The 21,422-nt window shown below is 38.7% G+C and overlaps 1 protein-coding gene across 1 annotated transcript in view; it reads left to right on the forward strand.

The window, feature by feature from the left end:
- The first annotated feature begins 5,630 nt into the window (after positions 1–5,630).
- The window catches only part of LOC104626063 (interleukin-1 receptor type 1-like), a 17,387-nt gene continuing 1,595 nt past the window's right edge, over positions 5,631–21,422 (forward strand). The window contains exons 1-9 of the mRNA XM_010293885.1: positions 5,631–5,721; positions 6,923–7,154; positions 9,245–9,434; positions 10,458–10,632; positions 11,764–11,829; positions 14,932–15,052; positions 18,050–18,195; positions 19,812–19,955; positions 20,980–21,144. Coding sequence (XP_010292187.1) covers positions 5,631–5,721; positions 6,923–7,154; positions 9,245–9,434; positions 10,458–10,632; positions 11,764–11,829; positions 14,932–15,052; positions 18,050–18,195; positions 19,812–19,955; positions 20,980–21,144 — 1,330 coding nt within the window. The remainder of the gene's footprint in view (positions 5,722–6,922; positions 7,155–9,244; positions 9,435–10,457; positions 10,633–11,763; positions 11,830–14,931; positions 15,053–18,049; positions 18,196–19,811; positions 19,956–20,979; positions 21,145–21,422) is intronic.

Genomic DNA, 21,422 nt, shown 5'->3' on the forward strand with positions numbered 1-21,422 from the left:
CGTGCTGATGGTTTCCGAATAAACAACCCCCAAAGCCCTCGGTTTCTGTTCATTACAGACGTGTTTTGAGGCCGTTTGTTTTGATGGGCGGTGTGTTCACACAGTCCCGCTACCTCTGCCTGTGGCTGCTGGTTTTCCAGCTGTTATGGCACCAAAGAGCTTCCATGGAAGTAATTTTTTATTTTGCGTTTGTGTCTGCTTCCTCGTTCCAAACCCAGGTAGGAGGTGCAGTATAAAAATGAAAACTGTAGGAGTGCTGAACGCTGCCACATTTTTTTAAGTACTTGTGACAGGAAGCAGGGTAAAGCTCGGCATAAATCTTCTTTAACCCAGTAAGACACGACAGAAACTATTTATTGCATAACCGTGATCAAACAAGGGGCTCTTTTTTAACTGTTCATATGATGACGTGAGCAAGGCTTTAGGAGAAAGGGTTGCCTGCAGAAATATCTGTATCAAACCTAGGTAGGAGTGAGCTATCCGTTAAAAACTACTGAGTTGAATCAAGGTTCAGGTTTCTTTCCAGCAGCAGCTCTTAAGTTTGGAGAGTTTTCATCAGGGACTCGAGCAAAACGCTGGATGTGGTTTGTTTTTTTTCTTCATCAGTTCAGCAGCTGTATGCTTGTTTGGACCGTTTCGATGTGGTTGGATTCTCAGAAAACAGGTTGGAGTTGCTAAATGAACATGCTCGCCTCTAACATAGATTGTGAAATTGGAGTGCTGTAAAAGCTGAGAAATTGGCATAAAACTCTTGCACAAAAATAGTTTTATAATGCAGAATCCTTAATTCAGATATTTTAAATTAATCCTTAAATGAGAAATACCCATTACTTTTTTTTTAAACAATATTACTGATTTCCTCCCTCCCCCTCAAGGCTAATACGTTAATTTTTGAATACTCTGCATCACTGTATTTTTTATATATATAGTTTTGTCTGCATGAGCCCTTCTGGTCCTTTTAAATGCCTCTTAACTGTGCTTTGAAAATGTTAGTGGAAAGGTAATAATGTACTTTGTACTTAAATAAAATATTCCACATTAAAGTCTGCATTACTTTATATTGACAGGTATCACGAGTTGAAATTACATAGAAAAGTCTTCCAAGCACAGACTGCAAAATGAGCTTACTTCCACTTGATGCTGAAAGGAGGTACTGTTTTCAATTGATTTGAATACTGACAAGATCGCTCCTTTCAAGGTGGTTTGGATGCTCTTGTTGCCTCCAGTTTGATGTGAGGTGGAAGTGGGTGGATAGGTAGCGAGGTGGAAAAAACATGTAGACGTGGCACTTACCATGCTAGAATCAGCATTTTTTTTCCCCCATCTCTCCTCCTGTGCTTTGGTGAAAGATGAGGCAGTACCTATAAAAAACATTTTGTTCAGATTCTAGATTTAGAAGAGCAGCTAATACTTTGTCTCAAAGTTGAACTGGAATTTAACTTACGAAGATATAACTGTTGCAGGCCTCTCTGTGGATATTCTTTTATTTCTGTGACTTCATTTTGATGTAGCTTCAACTGAATGTCTTAGGTAATGCGTTTTCCTTACAGGTATGAGGTTTTTGCAGTCCTGGATCTTGCAGGATTGTCTGGAGAGGAGGCATTTAAGGACTAAAGTTTGTGGTTATCACTTCAGTGTCAGAATACCAGAGTGGATAACAAGATCCACTTCTAGAAGATGCTTGTGCATCATTTTGTGTGACTCAGCATTCATGCATGCCCCTGTAAAATCATCAGCTGCATTTTGTTTATATATTGAGGATGCTAGACAGGAAAGTTGAGACCTCAGGAGAGTGGTAAACTGGAAACAAGATACAGTCTTACAACTTATCTTGCTTTGCTGTTATGGTTTAACCCTGGTCGGCAGCTTTAAAGAGGCCTGTTGATAGGAATAAATACAGCAAGGAACAAGGTGTGAGCATTATGAATTGTTGTGGTAGGTTGAATCTCATCTTGGTGGTTGTACTTTGGAGCAAGTGAGGTGGGTGTTGGTCTCTTCTCCCAAGTAACTAGTGATAGGATGAGAGGAATTGTCTTCAAGTTGTGCCAGAGGAGGTTTAGATTGGATATTAGGAAAAATTTCTTTACTGAAAGAGTGGTCAGGCATTGGAACAGGCTGCCTCGGGAAGTGGAGGAGTCACCATCACTGGAAGTGTTCAAAAAACATGTAGACGTGGCACTTCGGCACATGGTTTAGGGGCCACAGTGGTGTTGGGTTGACGGTTGGTCTTGATGATCTTATAGGTCCTTTCCAACCTTGATGATTCTATGATTCTATGATGATATAAGTGGCCATACATGGGTTTGGTTCCCTGCCCCTCCCCCCCTTTCAATTAAATTGTATTAAAGTTTTACTTAAAAAGTTAATGCAGTTCTTTCAGATAGGTACACTACTAAATTGGAGCACTTTGCACCTCTATGCTATTATGGTGTTTGCAGAGATGATAATGAGTTGCTCTTAAATCACAGTTTCTTTGTTCTTTATGGGTCTAAGGCTAAGGATCTGTTTGTCACCCTTGCTGTAATGAGTCCCCATAGGCAGTGACCAATATTAAAAGTCACTTAAGTAAATTAACAGTCACATGCTGATATGCAATTGAGGGGCTTAGATGCTTTCTATGCTGGTGTCTTGAGCGTTTTCTCATTGTGTTGGCCTTTGCAAGGATCTTTCATGTCCATGTATTTATAAATTATTTACAAGTAAAATCTTTTTAAAATTGGAGACAGAAAATTTGGAAAACAAAGATACAGTTAACGTGTTTTGCACAGCTTCCTGAAGGACAAGTTTGCTAATTCTGCTGGATGCAGACTTAGGGACCCAATACATCTTTAAAACCCGTTCCTCCAGCATTTAAAGTTGTCATTGTGCCTAAGGCAATTAAAAGGGCAGGATACAGTTATGTGTTTTGCACAGCTTCCTGAAGGACAATTCTGCTGGATGCAGACTTAGGGACCCAATACATCTTTAAAACCCGTTCCTCCAGCATTTAAAGTTGTCATTGTGCCTAAGGCAATTAAAAGGGCAGGTTCTGTGAATATAGATATCCTGCACAGAACAAAATGTTAGTATCTTAAATTAGGTCCACATGTTTTATATTTCTGTTTTCAAGATGGTAATTTTAGAAATTTGGAGGAGAAGTAGTAAGTTGTACTTCAACTGTGGGAAGATAAATATTAGGAAAGCAACTTGGAAACCAAACCTTTTCTTTTTTTAGTAGTTCACACCACAAACATGGTTCGTTGGTAGTGTGGGGTTGTTTGTTCCAATTTTTTTTTTTATTTATTTCTTAAAAGACTTCACAGATGTTTTTCCTTTGAGCCCAGTAAGCTTTGAGCTGAAGCAGTTTTACAAACTAAGTACGTAGGCACTGTCATCAGTGAAATTGCCATTGTCTCTGCATAAGTGAGACTTTTGAGCTTCTGTGGTTGTATCACAGGGGCATTTCATATAGCTGAGACTGGGAGAGAAGGCACTACAAGGCTAAAGTTGTTAGGTGCGTGAACAAACATCTGCTTTATAGATTGTTTGCTGTTTCAGATTTGTGGATTTTGGGTGGTGTTTCTTTGTATTTTCTGCTTAAGAAAGAATGTAAAGACCTTGTGTGGTTGCTTGAAACTGTACTGACCAGAATAGAAATGCTCCATACACTGTCACGTATTGTAACTACAAAATCTAGAGGCTTCTTCCCTTCTTTCCGGAGTTCTTAAGCTTTACCACTTCAATATTTGAAGGGGGGGTGTGTGTGTGTGTGTGTGTGCATTTTGAAAGAATAAAACATTTTAAAAGTTGAGTTTTAGCATACGATATTAGAAAGACATCCACTCTTGTTGCTGGAGATCAGTAATGGGTGCAAGATGTAAAGCTTAACCTATTGGATTGCTTAGTTATTCCTATCCTGCCCTAAGTTTAAGTAGTCTTTCTTTCTTTTGTGGTTAAATCTGTCTTACAGATAATACATTATCTTATAGATAAATCTATCTTACAGATGTAAGTGGCTCCTTATGTCTGGTTTTGTTGCTTGTTTGACATCTGTGTAATGTTATCTTGGTTTTGACAGAAACTTCATTTTCCAAAGGTCTTTGCTGGAATTCTTGGTCAAGCTTTACTGCAAGTTTTGTTGTTGCTTTTTTGTTTTAAGTGATCTCTCTAGCGTAGGCAGAGGGATGCTCTTGCGTTTACATTTAGAATGTCTGTAGGAAACTTGGATTTATATGTGTATGCTGCTGTCCAAATGGTATGTTTTGTAAAATCCTTTTTTCGTCTTCTTCACCAGCCTTTTCCACCCTTTACAGGTAAACTGAAACTTCAGGAATGATCATCAGCTCATGGGCGAGTTACCATATACAAGGCAAGTAAATAAAGACTATGGTATGAGTGCTTTGTCAGATAAACTGTCCAAAAGAAGTAAATACTTGGAGGCTGTTAAATTAACGTGAACTCTGCTCTGCATGTCCCCCCCTACTACCCCAACACTTCTGCATAGGAGATGTTTCAAAAGAAGGAGCTGATGTGGCTTATTTGTCACTAAAGTGAACTCTACTGGGTATAAAAGTAAGTCAAGGCCATTTGTGTTTTTTAGGGAATATCATTTCTTCTTCCAGCCATTTCTAGCTGGGTAGAAGGCAAATTGGTCCTATTGACTAGGACCTGTGCAATGAATGTTTTGCAGTGGACTGCTACATGGGAAACCAGTTTGCTTTAGAGTGAAAGGGAGCAGCATGTAGAATAGTCAGGAATTGAGGAAAGGCAAGACAGCTAAATGCAGACCTTAACCTACAAGGAGCTGCCGGAAGGTAAAGGAGTTGAGTGTTTGCCAGCTGGCTCACAGTAGAAGGCTTGGGAAGGGCTCTGATGACGTCTTGCCAAGGCAAAGCAGGTGCAGCTGAGAGGGGAGCAGGACTTGGTTAAGATTTAGAGGTTTCATGGAAGCCACTTGAGGGCCATGAGGGCAGTGGTTATCTGTTCAGTCATGTCTTTGTTGGAGAAAGCTGCAAAGACGACCTGAGGTGTGAAATGAAACTACAATTCTTGAACACTTTGTTTTGTGTCTGACCACAGCAATTCATATTAGCTGCGGTTTCCACACACATTTGACTTTAGACAGCAATTTAAGTGCCTGTGAAGTTGCACTGGAGTTGCAGTGTGCTTGTTTTCCAGCAAAGAACTAAAACTTCATCTGCTCTTAAAAGCCATGCTACCTCAACTGTTACAAGAACAGTTCAAAGAATGAAACCTCATACATCTCTGTGATTGTGTCTCCTGTAAACATGTGGAAAGAAGTAGCTTAATTAAGCTTGTTATCTAAATTATACAGTATAGCTTAAATCACTGTATGCTAACATAACTTGTCTGTGCTAGAGGGAGGGGAGGTTAACTATGCTGCCAAAGGAAAATTACCCTTTATGCAAGAGTTATTCTACTAGAAATTTGGGAAAATTCCAGTAGAAAGCTGAAAACTGAGCAGCCTTCAGTGGAGGCCAACAGTTGCTGTAGTTGAGACCTTCAAAGGCTGAGGCTAAATTACCAAACCCATCTTTTCCCTCTCCGAGATGACTAATGCTTCTCCTGATTTTTTAAGGAGTAACGAAGGGTGCAGAGGACATTGCAACTTAAACACTCCTACCACACTAATGGAAAAAAATTCTTCTTTGCAGCAAAAGATGACATCTACATTTTTGCTCATTGGTCATCTCATTCTACTGATACCTCTGTTCAGTGCTGGTAAGTTAAATATGTTGTTGAAATCACCATTTTAAAAAAAGAAAACGTGCAGGAGATGAGTTGTGTGTATGTAGTAGTAAAGAGTTACTGAGGGCAAATAGTGGATTTGAGGTTTGGTTTTGCTTCAGCATACTGAAGATGTGCTGAATGCCTCTTCTTGGATTGAAGTTGTACTGGGGATGGAATGGACAGATTGACATAAATATTTTTAAATTGAACCACATAAAGATAGGGTACTGGGGCTTTGATTAGCCTCTCCCTGATTCCTATGAAGAAGTCCAAACTGATTTGATTCCTTAAAGTCATCTCTTGAATGCCTTCTTTAAGAGGCATGCTGTAGCTCTAGTCCTGAAAGCAGCGGGGCTCAGTTTCCTTTGCAATTAATTCGTAATATTTTTAATGGTAGATCTAATTTTTCGGTAAAATTTAGGACTACATAAATTAGTGATGCTGCTCTTGACATAAGCAGTCTAACATTAATGTTTCTGAATTAGCTTAAAATCCATAAGGACCTACCTGGAAATTTTTAAATTAGGTGACAGGAAGGTGGTGGGACTGGAAAGGTTACTGAAGACTTTTTTATTTTGAAAAGCAATACATTAGCCTTGTGTTTATACAGTCAGTCAGCAAGACTTGTAAAATCAATTCAGTTAGATGTTTTGCAGTTTCATGGGAATTCAGTGTTGCATATGTATGCAAAAGTTTGGAAGCCTTTAAAACCTGCTTTATAGCCAAATGGCCTGCTCTGTGCTAAGCTAGTATTCTCCAAGTAGTTTTCGCTATAGCTTTCATAGATAGTATCTACATTAAGAATCTGGTAATTCTGCAAAAGTATTAACATGCTCAAATAACAGGGGCACAAAAGATGAGTTGTGAAGCTTGTGTTGCCTGGTGAATCCCATGTGTCTTCTTATGTCTTGGTTTGCACTGAGGCTATTGGACTTACATGTGCTTGTTGGTGACTAGCTTAATAGAAGGAAGCTGTGGCTTAAGCTTTGTAAAATGTGGTTTAGATCCTCAACCAGAAGGTGCTAAACAAACAAAAAAATGGTAGCCTGGTGATGTTTTGATGGTAAATTGTTTATTTTCTAATTTTGTGCAACTTGGAATGGATATTAATACTTCTAAAACATAATAGTGTACAGATAATTGCATACTGATAATATACAGCACTGATAATTTTTTTCTTTTTTTTTAATAGAAGAATGCATTATTTGTGATTACTTTGTGCTTGTCGGAGAGCCTATAGCTATTAGTTGCCCAATAATTACACTGCCAGTGCTTCACTCTGATTACAATCTGTCGTGGTACAAAAATGGTAGTGCTACACCAGTAACCACAGAGAGAGATGCCAGGGTCCATCAGCGAGAGAGCTTGCTTTGGTTTATTCCTGCAACACTGGAAGATTCTGGACTTTATGAATGTGATGTAAGGTAAGGAAGGGCAGAGGGAAACAACTGCTTTGCTAATGCTTACAAGTGTGATAATATATTCATGGAACTTGAATATACAGAATTTTTTGTTTTAGGTGAGAACTTGGGTCAGTTAAAAGCACTGTTTTGACTATACTTTTTGTTTCTATGTGCTGCCCTTTTTAAAAATTCCACACGTAGCATTGCAAAAGAGGTTCATGCAGAAAACTCTTTATCTTAAAGCATGGTAATACTGATAGTGGTCTGCGTGGTTGGTTGTTATTTTGTTCGTTTGTTTTGGATGAAGTGTAAGGTCACAGGGAAAAGTCTTAACTGCTTCAGCTTTTCCTGTGCTCAAATTGCTGTTTGATACTGACAGATGAGAAGAATATTTTGGTTTCTTCATTGGACATGGTTAAATGGAAGAAGGATCTGAGAGGAGCAAACTCTGTATGTTACGCAGTATCACCACATACAGGCTTTGTGGAGAGCTTAGCTACTTTTTGGGAATCCTTTTAGAAATTTACAAACTAAAAGGCAGAAAACCTTTCTAATGTTTTATTTTAAGGCATTACTAAATGCTATGGTCAAAAATGAGAATGCATGTGAAGTGCAAAGCAATGTGCTAGACAGCTTTAGAGCCAGTGAGAATAACGTGTGCCCAGTACTGTTCAAAAGATCTGAGTGCACAGAGAAGAAGGAAGAAGAAATAGATTCTTTTAAACTCTTTAGCACTTTAAAGCTTTTGCTATATTTAAAGCTCAAATTAGTGTACTGGACTTCACCACTTCAGGTGGTGCTGGTGTAATGGCTGAAACTCACTGTGTGCTGAACAGGGAATTAATTTTGCGAAGGTGCAAAGAAGTTGTTCTTTTCCTGATGGTCTTGCCACAGCACGCTGAGAACAGCCAATGCAGGCTTTCTGAGTGACCCAAAATTTGTTTCACTAGTGCGTAGTTACGTGTATTGGTGTGCATACAGTACATCAGTTATGCTGAAGGGGTTTGGGTTGTGAATGTATTAACAGTGATCAGCAAAAACTTCCAGCATAGGCACAGGTCACAGGCCTTTGCACCTTCCTGCTCCAGAGTCAATAATGAAGCTAAAATTGGAAGTCAGAATAAATGTAATCCTTGCAAAGCTACCCAGTTAAATAATTTTAATTTAGTCTTTCCTACTATGTTTCTAGTTACTCTAGCTATGAGATGCGTTCTCGTGGGCACCTCATGTCCCTGGCTTGCATAACAGGGACAAACAGGACAAACATAACAGCAGGAGAAAAAACTTGCTACAAGTTCAGTTGTGTTAACCTGTAACCTGCATTTTATGTGTCAGTCGCTTAAACCTTAATTACAGAGCTTGTCAAAGTTCAGTATATAGAAGCTGAAGCCAGGACTATCAAAACATGCAGTTCACTCTTCTGGAAACTTCTCCCTTAGCATATCACTAAGAAATGAAGAGTTGAGCCCTGAATTAATAGAGAGTATTCCTTTACTTCTGGCTTAGGCTTTTGGTTTCTAGTGCCATCTCTCCTCTGCAGTGATAGTGTACCACAGGTTCTTGCAAGCTGTTGGTGTGAAGTGGTTTCACGTTGATATTGCACCTTGATGTATATGTTACTCAAAAGCTTTATCTCTCTTCTAAGAGTTCCAGCCTGTTTCTCTTGATAAGTCCCTCCAAGGAATGCTGAGATGAACCTATTGTCTTCTGTTGTTCATTTGGCACTGAGGGTGTTCCAGTGCAGCTATGTTTTGGGTTACCTTGCACTACTGTATGTTGGCAGACGTAGTGTTGAAAATGGCAAGGCCTGGGTTGGTGCTGTGGGCTCTGTAGAGCGTCAGCTCTGAGAAGTCCTGGCTTCCCTTCTGGTGTTTCCAGAGCAGACTCCACTTCTGCTCACAACACAAAGTCAGAGCTTATTCCCATCTCTTTCAGTCTGGAACAGGGCTGAAGCGCTGAGGGTGGTATTTAGGAGCTAGGGGGGCTGTAGCAGGAGTGTTAGAGGTGAGGCTGCTGAAGACGCTGAAGTCCCTCTCGGTAAACTCCCTGACCTACTGGAAACAGGGAACCTTGTTGGTAATGACCTGACTTGTCTGCTGTTCTCGTTACAGGAGCCTTAACCACTCTAACAAAAAAACTATAAATTTAACAGTTTTTAAGAATGATAATGGTTTGTGTTTTAACGGAAAAATGAAGTTTGAACAAAAAGTGATGAGCACAAATACTGGAAAGATTATATGCCCTGATCTAGAACATTTTAAAGATGAAGACAATAATCAGCCTGAAGTACACTGGTATAAGGTATTGTGCATGTGTATATCAAGATAGGAAATACTCTATTTAAAATGTGTTATAAAGGAACTGTGAAAAGCAGCTTTTGGAAGGGAAGGTTTATTTTCCATCCTACACTACTGGGGAGATGTAAGGTATGGGAGGCATATTTAAAAAAAAAAAAAATTCTCTTTTTGGATTGCTTGTTTTTTCAAAGTAAAAAACGTGTTTTGGCGTGTTGATTTGTGAAAATCTCATTTATCCTGTGATAATTTTATGTAGACAATAAGTTTAAAAACTGTATGTTTCCTTAAATACAAGACTCTGCATAATCATTTCTATTTCCCAGAATATTAGGCTTGTCCTGTCTGTTGATCATGGTATTGTATTCTTATGCCTCTTGTTCTGATTCTGCCAAAACACTCTGTAGTCTATGCAAGCTTAGAAACATGGATTTTGTCCATGTTAAGGTAAAATTCTAAAGTAGCTCAACTTATAATTCTAATGCCGGTATTAAAGTAGCTACGTGGGCCTGTACATGTGAAATAAACTTGGTCCTGCACCTATACATCTTGTTTGGAGATGAAGTGATTCTAAACTGCTTATAGGTCAGGGAGGACAAGGAAGTTTTTTCGCTGTATTTGCATTGCCACAGAAATGGTAATATACTCAACAGAACAAGGCATTGCTACAGCAGCCCTGATTCATTTCACTGAAGTAGAAACGTAGGCATGTATTCTCATAAATTCTGCTACATGTGTAATAACTTTTATTACACCTGGGGTAGATAACTGGCATTTAATGAAGGCAGTGAAATAAAACACAGCATTTTAAAAATTAAAGGATTTGCTGCAGTGATTTTTAAAAAGTGCAGATGCAGTAAGACGTCATCGGGCTTCATGTTAGAGTGTAGTGATGCTTGGAAAAGAACTCGCATCATGTTTTTTTAAAAAAATCAGTATTTGGCAAGTATTTTAATAATCAGTAGAGTTCAGTAACTTAATTATCAGATTACTAGTTCCCTTAAATCACAGGAACTTTTGATATATTTAGGAGTGTAAGCCTGGATTTCTTGAAGACAAGCGACTTCTTTTGGCAGAGGGTGAAAACGCTGTCTTGATTCACAACGTGACTGTACAAGACAGAGGAAACTACACATGCCGTATAGTATACACGTATATGGGAAAACAATATAATGTTTCACGAACTATGAGTCTAGAGGTTAAAGGTAAGTGCACTGAGGTTATTCTCTTTTTAGCTCTGCTGTAAATATTTGTATGCAGACATAAGCTATTTGGCATGTTACTTTTCAACTCTGTGAAGTTAGAGTTGCAAATCTTCTTTAATTAATTACTTCCTGAATGCTAAAATTAAAATACAATAATGCATGTTGCTACCCTTGAGCATTGCTTCTGAGGGAGAATTGTCACAGGGAAATGAGAAATGTGAGGTTAGGAATGAGAACTATAAGGAAGCAGTGGTTACTGGGGTAGGGCGGTTTGGTTTTGCTAAAACAAATAATGCACCGTTAAATTCAATACCTTTAAAAAAAAAAAAAAAAGAATTTTTGCTGAGACCATCACAGGAAAATACCTGCTTGTGGCCTTGTTAAAGTTGCTTACAAAGTTCACTGGAATCTCAACTGATGGGAAAGAAGATGTGACAAGCTGTATAAATACTATAAAGTTAATGTATCTTCCTCTGGAAAGGATTGGCTTACTGTTGGCACCTGGTTGTGCTTTTCTGCACCTAACGGGACATAGAACTGGCTGTACCAGCATAGTAGTTCTGTCAGAAAAGTTGGCTGGAAGTAGAGCATCCAACTTTCTGAATTAAATCAAAATTTTGACTTTAGATAGGTGATACAAGAACATTGGGTTGTTAGCAGTGAGTCTATATATCGTGCAGAATGATACAATTCCAGCCCAGTTTAAGTTTGTGCTTGTTTAGTCTTTTACTTATATAGCTACTCACCTGATCTAGGAGGTTGGTGAGACAATCCCTCTTTCTCTTCCTTATCCATCTCTCTGACAAAGCTCATTGCATTTTTTTGTTTTGTTTCTGTTTTCTGGTTTCGTATTACTTTTATAACAACTGCCAGTAAATTTGAGATTTTTTTCCGAAGTATTTTTAAGGTAAGCTAAAACCTTCTGTTAACTTGGAAGGTAAAATAGAGTAATTTGGATAGAGTACAGCAAATCTCATGAGATATTTTCTGTTGTAAATTTGAAACTGGTGGTAAGTATGGTGTTACAATAGTACCAAACAATAAAACAAAACCATTGTAAAACTATCAGTTGAAGTAAGTTGTGGGACTCTTCTTGCCTAAAGATTTTATTTTTCTCTTTGTTTCTGTTAGAAAGACCACTGCGAATAAGACCAGAGTTTATTTATCCAAAGAATAATACAATTGAAGTAGAACTTGGTAAGTAGTGACTATTTAAGAAGTCATTAACATTCAGTAAAACAAATAAGCTCCTGGTCTTTCTGAAATAACACGTTAACAGTTCCACTGACTTTAGCAAGACTGGGAGGTAGGTACATGGATTGAGGATATCTGGAAGACAGAGGGTGGAACATGATTCCCTGAAATAATTTGCAGGGGCAATAACTGTGTGCTTAAGATTAGAGTCTCTTGACCAGCATGTTGGGTGGATGCATTTATTTTTTTTATTCTATTGCCATCTGTCCTTTGCACCACTTCTCGGTGTGTATGTCTTGACATATCCTCAGTATCTGTGGAAATACGGTTACATATAGGTAACATGTTAGGATAGTTACCAGTTGAGCAGTTCAGTAGTTTTTCCTCCTCCTGTATGTTTCCTGCCTACTTTCCCTCTCCACAACCTGGATTTTATTCCTTGTTCTAAGGTATTAAAGGGTTTCAGATACTGGCCTTTTGTGAAACAATGAACTGCTAGTTGATGGATATCCCAGGTATTGTTTATCTTAGAAATTTCTTAAAGAAGAGATTCTGGATATAATGAATAACTTCCTCCCAGTCAGGACAGACAGACAGTGCAGCAGGCTGCCGAGAGAAGTTGTACAGTCTCTGTCCTTGGAGGTTTCGGAGCCTGATAGGATAAAGCTCTGAGCAGCCTGGTCTGACCTCAGAGCTGGCTCTGCTTGGAGCAGGAAATTGGACTAGAGAGCTCCCAAAGTTCCTTCCAACCTCAATTATTCTGTGATTCTATGGGCCAAGTATATGGTATGCAAGTCTTTTCCTAAGGAAACCTATACGTCTTTAGATTGCACCATATATCGGCCAGAGTTATGTTCTACTGACGTAGCCCAGAAGAGTAAGTTTTGGAGCTGCTTGAACTGTAAAGAGTATTTGATTAAAAAGGGCATTAACTGATTTTGGAGAAGTGTGATTGGCTATTTACTAGATTTACTAGTACAAGATCTAAGCTGTTTTGTAATCCTTTGAGGAAGGATTATTGCCAATTAGGTAATTAGAGAAGCTCTGAGGAAAGGTTGCTTTGGGGTTCTGGCACTATACAGGATCTGAGGCCAGAGCACTGTGGATTATTTTTATGTACATCTCATTGATGGTAGTCCTGCATAACATGGCTACTTCTGCTGATGATTTTTCTGACATTGAGCTTGTAAATACTGTGTATGATTCTTTTCTCACATTGAGGCTTCACGCTTCTTTTCACATTATGTGAAACATTTGTCTGGCCCAAATTCTAACTTTGAGTATATGGAACTAAACTAAAGTGAACAGCACTGAAGTACTGGTGGGTTTTGTGGTTTTGTTTATTTGGGTTTTTTTGTTGTTGCAATTGTTTTGGTTTTTTGGGTGTGGTTTTTTTTCTTTCCGTTTTGACCTCAACAACTTGTGAAAGATACCTCATTCTGAAGTTGCCAGGTTCTGGTGAGGGTCAGTAGATTTTGACCAGAATGATGAATGAGCTTTACTAGAAATTATGTTCCTGCAAAGTCCAGAAGGCTTTGTTTTAAACAGTGGGAGTATTTAGGATCTGATACAAACAGTATTATTTTATAGACATACAGTCCTGCAGTCTTCAGAAGGTTATTTAATTCTGTTGGAAACATTCAGAAATGGCTCAGCAGCCTCTTCTTTTCTGGTAATTACATCTTCTTCAGCTTCATTGCAATTACATGCCTGAAAAGCTTTTGTGCTCTTCTAATGTGCTCTTCCACTAATAAGGAAATTTGTTCACTAGATCTTAGACTGAAATAGGGAGACTTGCCACAGTAATTTTTTTACCTTGCACAACCCTAATCTTTATGTGTGAAAACTTTCCTTTTCCTTTGTAATTGTAACTGTGGAAGAAATGAAGTAATATTATGGTGGTGCTTCCCTGTAGTGCATCTCCTACCCATCAAAATATGTAAATCTTGTCCCCAGTTCTGACTGGTAATTAGTTATGACTTCCCATTTAATTCAGAAAAATTCTTACCAATGCAACTTCTACTCAGAAGGAGTCTGATCTGCATAGGCCCTTAAAAGAGTCTTTAATTTACTGAAGACAGCCTTTAAGATTTTCTTAATCCTTCATAGTACCTGCTGAGAAAATGGAAAATAGAGCAATTCTTAGTACAGGGGCTGCCTGTGACCCTCAGCCTCTATTAAGATGTGTCATGCAACAACTTGTTTAGACTCCTTAGTTTAGAATAGCATTTGGCCCATATTTGTTATGGCTTGTACACTGCATTAATTAAAAGTTCTGATGTATTACTGGGTGCCTTAGACCAGCTAAAATGAACAAACCCAGCTTTGATTGCATTACAGACATTAGGAAAGCAGTCACACATGAGACTAAAAGGAGACACAAAGCCTTTGGGAGCAGAGTGTGAGGATATGCAGAAACCATCCCAGCGGACAGTGTTGGCCAAAAGACTCTGATCTTGACTAAAGATACGCATGATCACTGAGAATGGGATTTAGCTCCAGGGTGTAATTGTCTACACATGGGTATCTGCATATGAGCTAAGGGCCTTAATTCATGTTACTATCAACAGGGGCACAATTCAGTTGCCTACACATAGATGTCTAGTGCTGTGTTGGGTGGTCTGGCTTGGGTGGTCTGGGTACTCTAGTAGTGCAGGTTTCTTGAAGATCTGAAGTCCTATTTCCCAGGTCTGTATGGATGCCTTGAATGCTAGAATGCATCTCAGATGTCACCATACTGTGCACATGCAACTAATTTGAGTCCTGCGATCTTGCAGTGGAGTCAGTAGAGCCTGCATTCGGTTGATAATGTCCAGGTATCTCCTTTAATGTGAGTGGACTCCAGCAGAGCTGAACTCTGTTACTAGCTTAGACATCTAGCTCACATGTAGACATGAACATTTAGACACCTACACTTAGGGTGGAATTTATATCCAGATTGGAGACACCCAAGTGCAGATTACAAATGGATGAGTTTTAAGGACTCTGCTTTTTATAAGGTAAGTGGGGTTTTCGATATCCCTCCTTTTCCCAGCTGTTCCCTAATCACTTGATCCTGCTTCTGTTACAAGACCTTCAACTGCCGTATTTAAATGTTTTTTATAGGCTCCCATGTAGTTATGGAATGTAATATATCAAGTGGCATAAATGGCTTGATTCCATTCTGGCAAGTTAATGATGAGGGTGTTGATAGCTTTGATAGCACCTACAGGGAACAGTTTTATGAGTAAGTATCCTTATACATTGAATTTTAAGTGTATTTCTACATGAAGTAATCTGCAGTAATTTGCAGTGAATTCACCATAAAGTTGACTACTAGTCAACTGTCAGTAGTCATTGAAAGACTGATTAGAAGTCTGCATCAAGTACGTTATATCCTTATTGCTCGGTTTTAAAGAAAGTAAACATTTTATTATAAATACTGATATACCTGATACAAATGTAATGAAGCAATCATATGTAAGTTTTTATAATGTTGTTGTGAAACATACAATTTTGTAAGGCTTATTTATGCATTTGTTCTTATGCAATCCTTTTTGCTAATAGAATTAAAGCCTGCCCTCTATCATTAATATGGGAAGGATAGATTATTCCAAGACAAAAAATCATCACACTTTTATTTGTGGAGTGGTTCTTTTCTAAGTACAGACACAGCTGCTAATCCTCAAGAACACAAAGCAGAAGCTCTTGTTGCAGGACATTTAGGGTTTTTTTTATGTTCAGGTCAATTAAGCACAAATTAGGCTGATAAAACCAGCAATTTCTTTAGAGAGAGGAGGACCTTTGTTACTCAGTGACTGGTCTATGCTGTAGCAGAGTGTGGATGTACTGTTTGTTTTCTCATTGTATCAATCACTGCTGTTAAATATAACCCTTAAAATGTAGTGCAAAGAAGAAAGAAAAAAAAATCTCAGCTGATCACTTCACAGTCATGCAGAAGCATTGCTGTCTCCATGAAGTGGAAAGCAGTATAAAATATGGCTAGAGTTAGGTTGCAGGCTGCTTTTAAAACGATCTTTTTTATTCATCTGTATCTGTATCTCCAGAAGGAATCTTAGTTCTGCTTTGTCCCCAAGTTCTTTTAGGGGGAATTACTACTTTCATGATAGATCTGTATACTGGGTTGTTTGCCTATAAGTATTAGGGCCCCAGCTTATGGTCTCTAAGGCACAACTAAGTCCATTACTCTTTAGGGCATGAAGTTTCTCAGCTTCACCAGTTAAGAGACATGTGCAGCTCTGTGTAGTTATGTTTAAAGTTATTGTAACTGCAGCTTCTGAAACCAACTTGGTGCTGCTATTAAACACATCTTCCTGAAAAGCATTTAATATATTTAACTTAAAGCAATTCTCTGTTGAGGTTTTTGGCTTGCTTGGAAGTGATCTCCATTTCTAGTCACTAACCTACTTGATAATTTTCCCATGCCAGAGATGGAGATGTGCAAAATACATCCTGTGCAAGTTCTAATTAGGATCAGTAGTTCAAAGTAAGTTAACCAGGATCAGAGAAATGAATCTAATTGCAATAATAATATTTTATTTCAAAAAATAGTATCAATTTCTCAGCAATTAAATTTGTGGAGCATTTGCTAGTGGCAAAGCACACTGTAGGCATGGCCAACATTATGGACTTGAGGGCTTACACCTAGGAGGTAACTCTTTCCTCTGCTGGGAGGAAAGTTACAACTGACTTGAACAAATCTGAACATGCTGCAAAATGATGAGGTTTGTATTGGCATCCCATGACAGAAGTTGCTGGCAATTATATGTGTCAGAAAAACTGGTTCTTCAGGATGTTCTGCAAAATGAGTTTTCCTCCTTAAGTACACGGTCACATCACTTTGGTATATAGGGTAGGATGCCAGTTTGTAGGTACTTTCCTACTGTGGCCCCTCTCACCTTACACTTTGAAGTCTACCTTAGAGCAGGGTGGTATTTAGCAGGATAGCATATTATATCGCCAAACCTGTTGTGGCAATAGATGCCAGACATAAAGGCAGTATCACCATGTTTGTTGTCATTTGACACCAGGGTCACCCAGCTTTTGTGACTTTTGTTCATCATTATTTCCTAAATTGGTTGGCACCATTGACTGTGGGCCCTGTGAGCTTGGAAAGTCTGTTAGTGTGCTTAGATAGGTTTCTGCTTCGTCATCAGTATAAAGAATCCTGGAAAATGATTTTTCTGCTGACACTTTTGTTACTATGAATAATCTTTCATTCACAGAATCATTTAGGTTGAAAGGGACCTCTTGAGATTGTCTAGTCCAACCCCCCTGCTCAAGCAAGGTCAGATAAAGCAGGTTGCTCAGGGCCGTGTCCAGTTGGGTTTTGAATATCTCCACAGGTGGAGACTTCGCAGCTTCTCTGGGCAACCTGTTCCAGTGTTTGACCACCCTGACAGTAAAAAAGTGTTCAGATGGAATTTCAGATGGGGAAGTGTTTCAATTTGTGCTCATTGCCTCTTGTCCTGTCAGTGGGCACTGCTGAAACGAGCCTGCCTTTGTCTTCTCCACTCCCTCCCGTCAGGTATTTACACACATTGATAAGATCCAACCCCCATCTTCTAGCCTTCTCTTCTCCAGGCTACACAGTGCCTGCTTTCTCACATGACAGATGCTCCACTCCCTTAATCATTTTCATGGCCTTGCGCTGGATTTGCTCCAGTAAATCCATACATTTCTTGTACTGGGGAGCCCACACCACTACTGAAGGTCTGATCTCACCAGTGCTGAGTAGAGGGGAAGGACCACCTCCCTCAGTCTGCTGGCAGCACTCTTCTTAATGCAGTCCAGGATGGCTGGGGATGGGTTATTCCTCCTCAGGTGCAGGATTTGCATTTTGCTTTTAACTTCATGAGGTTACTGGCAGCCCATTTCTCCAGCCTGTCAAGGTTCCTCTGGATGGTAGTATGACCCTCTGCTGTTATCAATCAGCCATCTCTTTGAGCAGTTTTGCAGATGATACAAAACTAATGGTGCACTCTGTCCCACCCAGCAAAAAAATCCCAACAACGCAACATGTATGGAAAACGCCAAAGTCACCTCTGGTCATGAAACTAACTGTTACAGCGGTGATACTTACTGTGCTTCACTAGCTTCTTAGGTTTACAGAGGTAAAAAAAGAATGTTCTAGTATTTGTGGATAGATGAATCTATCCCATATTAAGCACTGATATTTCAGTTTCTCTACAGATGTTTTCTTTTTACCCTTTTTTAATGACAGAAAGGGGATGCCTCATGGACTTGCTGTATCTGGAACAAAATTTAACATTTCAAAAGTGAAAGTAAAGGATTATGCTCATAAATTTTTCTGTCACTTCATATATGGTTCTGAAGAATTTACAGCCTACATCAAATTGGAACGCCCAGGTAAGAGATCTCATCTTGATAAAATGGTGATCAATGATGCTTACTTCTCAGTTACTTTGACAACACCCTACTTAGAGCTAAAACTGCATGATGTACCATTGTGCAAAGTGGGCAATGCAGCTCAATACCTTCCTTTGTGAATTTTTTGTCGTATCCTTGGCAAAATTAAATAAAATGGCACTTTTAATTTGCTCTGTCTTCTCTCATTCAGTGTTTTAGGAAACATTAATGAAAGATTCCAGTTTATTTGAAGCAAGTATGAGACCTCAGTGGAATACTGTGCTTTATTTTACACATTTGTACTTTAAAAAGTATGTGGATCAGAGGAGATTGTGTGTCTAGAAGAGCAGTGAAAATGGCCAATTCTCTAAAAGACCAGGGGGAAGACATAACTAAGTGTGGAACAGACTGCCAAAAGGACATGAATGTATATGTGGACCTGGTTGTCCTATACTTCAGTAACAAATAGTGGGCTGAAATTGCCAGGAGGAAAAAAAAAATCTATTTCTGTAGTAGGAGAAACTCCAACAGTAGGAGAAACTCTAACAGTTATGATAGTGAAGGCATGAAATAGATTGCTTGGAAAGTTTATGGGCTTTCCATTACTGATGCATGTGCTGTGTTATCGCCTTCTAGATAGGCTCATGCATGTTGTTTGGGGGCATCAGGCCACTTGTTGGAGGCCCCAGTCTTGTGCTCAGAGGCAAGGATAAGTTTGATCTATTGCTGGCTAGCACGAAATTTCATTTTCAAGTAGAAGAACTTAAAGGTAAAGTGAGCTTTAAAAACTCAAAGGCAAGGCTGAAGAAATTAATTCTTTTTATTTAAAAACAGATACACAAAAAAGCAAATCACCAGATATTATAAGTGCCTATGTTTTTTTTAATTTAGCTGCAGAAGAGCCTCTGGTCTATTGAGCTTGTATTGAGCTGGCTTTGTCAGCTGTGAGCCAGTCCTTTGACAAATGTTATTCTCAAACTTACCTTTAACTGGCCACATTGTAAACAAACAGTTGCCTCGCAAGTGGATCTGAGCTCTGGCTTGTTACATAACTGTAAGTTCTTCATAAAGATTGTCAGGGTAGGACTTAACCTCAGAAATCTTTTAATATGCATGAACTAAAAAATACAGTTTGTGGAGGCTGTTTGTTTGTTTTGAGGATAATAAATCTATTACAACAAATTAGTAGGCTCAATGACAGATCTTCAAGGAGGCTAGAGGCAATGGAAGGCTGGTTGGCCTCGCGAGAATAGCGTGGTCAGAAAATCACCTCCCCACCTCTGACTTTTTTGCTTTTTGACTGATAAAATTTTGTACAAGAATTTTCAGTCTACTGCTGCATACGTCAATATTTTGGTGTTTCAGGTAAAGAGTGGCCTCATTTGTCACATTGCTAAGGTACCTTTTCTCTTAAAGGTAAAAGTAGGCTTATCAAATAACAGTATTTGCAGAAAGCATGCATGAAAAACTTTCAGTCCTACTCATTCATTCCTTTTTTTTTACAGTATTTTAATGACTAAAGAGTTTTGAACATCTCTTTTTGTCTTTCTCTGGTTCTAGTATATAACTGTGTTTTGTTTGTTTGTTTTCTCTCTTCTTATTCCACTCTACTGCAGCTTGGAACATTCAGGGTTACTTAATTGGAGGAGGAGTTTCTTTGGTATTTTTAGTATTTTTTACTCTCTTTATCTACAAGATCTTCAAAATTGATATAGTGCTTTGGTATCGGGACTCCTGCCATCTTTTCATGGGTAAAAAAGGTACATTTGTGTAACAGTGCTGTGTGTTGTAATGAGTCTTCACCTTCCCTTGCAAAGCAATGAGTTAACCTCGCGGAGTGTGATTGGTCTTCCTTGGGCTTTTTGAAAGGATAACATGTTTTTAGGATGTTTAGAATTAGTTCAGATAACAAAAGCATTTACAGGGGAAAAATCAGCAACTTTCCAGGAATCCAGTACTATCATTCCTTTCCCTGAAGACCCACTTTGGTAGTTTGAATGCTGTTTTGACAGCAGTTGGTCAGATTTCTTTTAATTACTGTGCTTACAGAAAGCAGTGAAATTGTTGTGCGTTTTTCATTTTCCATAGATGAACCAGGACAAATTGCACTTTCTTTTGTTTGCTATTTGAAAGCACTTATATTTTACTTTCTCTAAATTCCTGGCATGCAGAAAAATGTTGATAGGGGTGCTGTCTATGAGAGCATGCTGAAGAATGGGTCATTTCTAAACATCTGAGAGGAGGTACATGGCTAGAGAAACAGAAAATATTTTCCAGAGGTATTGAGGTTCTGTTAGATTTCTTTGAAGTCTTTTAAATTTGGTCTTTCTGAAAAGTTTGTTCCAAAATATCTAATACTATTCAGACCTTGAAATTTGCCAAATACTTTGTTTTTGTTTTCATGTCAAAGTGGTTGCTGTGTTTTGAAACTCCAGGTTAGAAAAATGACGTGTGAGTTACATGGCAGTTGAAATTTTAAGTATTCAGTTGTACTGTTGGAACTGCTACTCTGCAGATAATTCAGTGATAGTATTTTTTTATTCGGAGTTCAAAAAAGGATATTCAAACCTACTTAATTTTGCAGGTTTCTTTTGCGTGTTCAGATCCAGAATACTGAATTCTAGGCCTGATTCTACAAATATTTCAGGCTTAGCATAGCAGGATTAGAACCCAAAAGAATGATTCAAGTGGGGAAAAAACAGAGTTTAGAAATTTTTTTGTTTGTTTACTTGCTTTCGTGTCCTTAGAATCCATTTTATATTACTGCTATTGCTCACTCTTTAGTTTCAGATGGGAAGATCTACGATGCTTACGTTGTGTATCCAAAAAACAGAGCAAGCTGCTTGTGTTCATCAGATATTTTTGCTCTGAAGATACTGCCAGAGGTCTTAGAAAGACAGTGTGGATATAACCTCTTCATATTTGGGCGGGATGATTTACCAGGAGAAGGTAAGCTCTCTGAAGACAAATTACACTTGAGTTTTCTCATTGGCAGCTGCAAATACAACTCAGAAACAGGCAATCAATCAGATGTGATTCTAAATATCTCCCACCATCGAATGAGCTATAATTTTCTTATTCTCTCTGATGGCGGATCAGAAATACAGCAGTGGGTGCTCCCTGTTTATCTCAGCCTTTCCTTTGTCATTATTTAGCTCTTCCATGTTTTTTCAATGTCTGCCTAGCCTAGACATGTGGAGATGGAAGGATGCTGAGGGGAAGAGGAG

The sequence above is a fragment of the Phaethon lepturus genome, unplaced genomic scaffold, assembly GCF_000687285.1.
Source record: "Phaethon lepturus isolate BGI_N335 unplaced genomic scaffold, ASM68728v1 scaffold6489, whole genome shotgun sequence".
In the NCBI taxonomy this organism is placed as follows: Eukaryota; Metazoa; Chordata; class Aves; order Phaethontiformes; family Phaethontidae; genus Phaethon; species Phaethon lepturus.